General features: G+C 65.6%; 1 protein-coding gene across 1 annotated transcript in view; it reads left to right on the top strand.

Moving 5' to 3' along the window:
• Positions 1–556: 556 nt before the first annotated feature.
• EEF1A2 (eukaryotic translation elongation factor 1 alpha 2) overlaps positions 557–4627 on the top strand; it is a 9441-nt gene continuing 5370 nt past the window's right edge. Inside the window, exons 1-3 of the mRNA XM_035025560.1 lie at positions 557–745; positions 2084–2306; positions 3989–4168. Of these exons, the coding sequence (XP_034881451.1) occupies positions 2163–2306; positions 3989–4168 (324 nt within the window). The 5' untranslated portion in view covers positions 557–745; positions 2084–2162. The remainder of the gene's footprint in view (positions 746–2083; positions 2307–3988; positions 4169–4627) is intronic.

The following is a 4627-nucleotide window of genomic DNA, read 5'->3' as shown; positions in this document are numbered from 1 at the left end:
CCTGAAAGCAAGCCGATTTCAGGGTCCCAAAGGAGGAAGGACCTGCAGGTCCTGGGCCACGCTGGGGAGACAGAACAAGTTCATTTGTTCATTAGGAACCAACCACATGCAGGGCTGGGTCTGGCCCTTGGGAGAAGCGGGCCAGGGCCATGGCCCAGACCCTAGCCTCAGCCCCTGCCCCTCCTGGTTGAGGCCTGCCCTGCCCTTTCCTGTCCCTGGGGCTGGCCCCATCCCCAAAGACCTCTTTTTATGTTTGGAGTGCCTTTCCACCTCTTCTCTCCAGCAGTGCCTGAGCCTGGCGACTTGGCCTCTGCTTCATCCGTCCTCCATCTCTTGCTGTTTCTCTCCCGTTGCCTCTCTCCCTCTCTGCCCCTCCCTCCTTTCCGTCTCCCTCCCCCTGCCCCGCGCTCCCCGCGCCTCAGGCCGGCTGTGGTCTCCCTGCTCGCAGTCCCTCCGGGTGCGGGCGCGTCTGGAGTCCGCGCCTTTGCAGCTCGATCCCTCGCCGCATCTTCCTCTCGCGTCCCTGTCGCGCCCGCGCGCGTCCGCGGGTCCCCGTATCCCTGCATCCCTCGCGTCCCCGCCGCGGCCCCGCCCGCCCCGCCCCCCCGCCCGCCGGTACCGCATTGCTGTACTGCAGGGGCGCAGTGCATTGCGCCCGCTCCGTCAATAGGTGGACCCCCTCCTGGAGAGATAAAACCGCGGGCGCCGGCGCCGCCAGTCCCTCTGGCTGAGACCTCGGCTCTGGGTAAGGACGCTCGGCCTCCGGGGCTCCGCCTCCGCCCCCAGCCTTCCGCAGAGGGTTTTCTCTCCGGGGACCGGACCTGGGGCCGAGAGGGGCCAGGCTGGCGCCTGGCGAGGCTGCGCTGCTCGCTCCGGGCTTCGTTCGGCCAGCCACCCCACGCGCCCGGACCCGGCACCAGGGGTCGGTCCCCGCGGGCGACCAGGGGTGGGGTGGGTAGGTGGGGGCACCGCGGTGGTTCTTGTTTATGCGGTGGTGGCGTCTGGGGACCGGTCTTCTGGGCGCGGCGATCGTGTTGCAGCCATGACCTTGGGACCGGCTGGGGCCCTGCGGGATTGGGGCAGGGTCGTCAGTGCTGGGGGCTGCTGAGGATGCCTTGCAGAGGAGGAGGCAGGGAGACCTGGGGGGCATTCGCCACCCGGCCCCCCCCCCGGGCGGGCCCAGGAAGTGTCTGGTGTCTGCACCCTAGGGTGCGCCGTTGATGCCTGTTTTCCCTTGCCCGGCCCTCTGTCCTCTCCTGGGCTGCCTAGGTTTCTCCACTGACCTCCAGGATGGGGCAGGGGCTGTGACCCTGGGTGCTGACCAGAGGGAGAGGGGGAGGGGTGCCCCCCTGCCCCCACCAGGCTGCAGGCATCTCTGTCTGGCACTTGCTGAGCTTGGCTGCTGGGGCCAGATTCTTCCCTGCTCTGAAGAGCAGGGACCCCACTTCCCTGCCCCCCCAGTCTGCCCCCTGCCCAGGTCCAGGAGGGCCCAAGCTATTCTAGGCCCCTGATCTGGGCACCACCGCCCTGTGGGAGCCCTGGCCCAGCCTGTCTCCCCTGGTGCCAGCCTGCCTGGCAGGGATGAGGGGAAGATGGCGCCCTCCCTGCTTGAGGGGAGTGGGGAGCATTGACCATTTCTCCATCATGGCAGCGCTGCCGGTGGGGGTGGGGTGCAGCATAGGGCCCAGGACTCCTGGTGGGGAGCAAGCATTGGGGGACAGAGCATTGAAGAGTGGGGCAGGGTGACTCATCACCGGGCTCCTGACTGGTCATGGGGTTCGCCCAGCCTGGTGTTTCTCCGTCTCTTGGGGGGGGGTTTAACCTCCTCCATGGGGGGTGCTCTGTGGGCATGACACCCAGATATTTAGAGCGGATTGGACCGTTGGGGCTTGCCACCTGACCCAAATGGGCCAGGCACAGGCTGGGGGGAGGGGTCTTCCTGCCCCACCAAATGTGGGAACATAGCCCCAGTGTAAGGACCAGATCTGGGGGCAGGGATATGCTTGCAACCTGTGCAGGGCGGTGTCTTCGCTGGCTTCCCCCTGAGGCTCTCCATCACCTGTGCCTCCACCCCAACTCACAGAATCACTGCTCAGCAGCCCCCCCCACCCTGAGCCACAGCGCTCCAGGCCGTTCCAGCCCCTCCCCACACCCTGGGCAGAATGGGCAAGGAGAAGACCCACATCAACATAGTGGTCATTGGCCACGTGGACTCTGGCAAGTCCACCACGACGGGCCACCTCATCTACAAGTGCGGAGGCATCGACAAGAGGACCATTGAGAAGTTTGAGAAGGAGGCCGCCGAGGTGAGCCTGCCCCCCCCTCCCCCATCCACTGGAGGACAGGTTCCCACGTGGTGGCTGGGCTGGCGCTTCCCTGACTCTGGGGCACGTGGCTCAGCTGATCTCCTCCAGGGCAAGAAGGCATGAGCCCTAAAGGGACCTGCATGGGGGACAGGTATCTGAGAGAGCTCAGCTGGAGTGGCACAGGGGAGGTGGGGGCAGCCTCTCTCTGAGGATGTGCTTGGTGTGGGCGAGGGATGGCCAGCTGGATCTGCCCCCTGGGGTGGGGGAGGGGACCTGGAGGCCGCATTTCTGCCCCACAGGGGTCCACATCAGGTTCTGGAACTCTCTGCCACATTGGACTTGAGAACCCTGCACCCAGGGTGGGGTTCCTGTGTCCCCAGGGCTGAGGTCTGGGGCTGGAGGTGGTGTTGCCCTTACTTGTCCCAGGGCTGGGCCAGGACTCAGGGTGGCTATTAATAGCTGACTGATGGGCAGCCAGCCCATCAGCTCCATTTTCTCATGCTGGGCTGGGGAGGGCTGCTTGTCCATGGTGGCGCTCTTTGGGGAGGGGGTTCCTGGTTGCCTGGTGAGGATGCAAAGGGCCCCGTTGACTGACCTCCTTTCTCTTAAGTGGCTGAGACCCATGGGTGGGAAGTGGCCACAGAGTGGGGCAGGGGGAGTCTGCTCTTTGCAACCTCTACCCCCACCCTGGGCTCCGGGAGAAGCCCCTGTCTGGGTGACTGAGGGTTCCGTCCTGGATGACAGAGGGGTCAGGGTCAGGGCCCAGGAGGAGTCAGTTGCTGGCCTGTGCTGACCCTGCTCAGAGTGTGTGTGTGTGTGGGGGGGTGTTGCGGGTTGCGCTGGGCTGTCTCCCTCTGCGCCTGAGCCCAAAAGCTGCGTCACTCCCTCCTTCCCTGCGGGGTGGCGCTGGGGGGAGGCTGTGGGTGTTTGCAGGATGTCTGGTTCAGGTCTAGCTGGGTCCCATCTGGGGCCTGTCTGGGTGGCCCTCCTGGCTGGGCAGCCTCCCTGGAGGGCAGAGCGCTGTCCAAGCACAGCCCCGCAGGGGGATCTGCCCAGCTGGGCAGCAACCTCGGCCGCCACTCTAAGGGCAGCTCTGGCCCAGGGCACGGGGTCTCGCTGGGTGGGGCACAGGTATTTGCAGGTGGAGCACAGATGGGGGGAGGAGCCTCGGAGCTGTTTGGAAGCCTTGGCTGTCTGTAGAAAGGGATGGAAAGCTAGGCCGTTCCGTGCAACCTCATCTAATTTCCTTAAAAAAAATCAGAGGGTTATTTTTTTGGCTGGACACCTTGACAGTGGTGTTGTAGGCCTCTGGCTGATGCAGGGTCTGTGGGCGTTGGGGTGGCCAGCTTCAGATAAAGGGGAGCCCTCAGCCAGGGGAGGGGTTTCAGTCGGCTGGTGGCTTCTCTCCACGCCTGACTCCCAGGCCCTTGCGCCACCTACTGGCCGACGTTCAAACGGCAACCATCTAGGTGGCAGGAGGCGGGACCTGGGGACACAGGGTGGCCGGGCCTGGGCAGGGCAGGGTGAGGTCTGGGTGTCCCTCAGAGGTGCTCGCATGTGGCTCCCTCATCCCAGAGATGGGCTCAGGGTCCTAGGGTCCTACGGGGGCCTCTCTGCTGTGACCTGCTCCCATGGCCCTGGGGGACCTGCTGGCCAGCTGGCTGAGTCCCGGGTCCCTCCAGATGGGGAAGGGCTCCTTCAAGTACGCCTGGGTGCTGGACAAACTGAAGGCCGAGCGGGAGCGCGGCATCACCATCGACATCTCCCTCTGGAAGTTTGAGACCACCAAGTACTACATCACCATCATTGATGCCCCCGGCCACCGCGACTTCATCAAGAACATGATCACCGGCACCTCCCAGGTGGGCGGAGCTGCAGGCGGCCGCAGGGGGGCCCCCGGGGTCCCTGAGGGGCAGTCGGGTTCCCTCCACTTCCTGGCCAGGGCATGATGCCCTCACGTTTGCTACCCCTCGCCCCACCTGGTACGGAGTCCCCCAGAGAACTGATTGGGTGCCCCAACATCTCAGCCAGGCAGGGGTGCCCATGAGGGCCACGGTTGCAGACAGACAGACAGACCCAGACAGTCAGACATCGCCAGGCTGCTCACACAGACGGAGGAGCCCATGCCCGGGCAGCTGCCTGGGGCGGGGGGTTCCTGGGGCCCACTGTGACGGACCTACCGGACACGGGGTGCCTGGGGCCCACTGTGACAGACCTGCCGGACATGGGGTGCCTGGGGCCCACTGTGATGGACCTGCCGGACAGGGGGTGCCTGGGGCTCACTGTGACGGACCTGCCGGACATGGGGTGCCTGGGGCCCA

This window comes from Mirounga leonina, unplaced genomic scaffold, assembly GCF_011800145.1.
Source record: "Mirounga leonina isolate KUSES-001 unplaced genomic scaffold, KU_Mleo_1.0 Mir_195, whole genome shotgun sequence".
Lineage (NCBI taxonomy): Eukaryota > Metazoa > Chordata > Mammalia > Carnivora > Phocidae > Mirounga > Mirounga leonina.
This window is presented reverse-complemented; position numbering and strand designations above follow the sequence as displayed.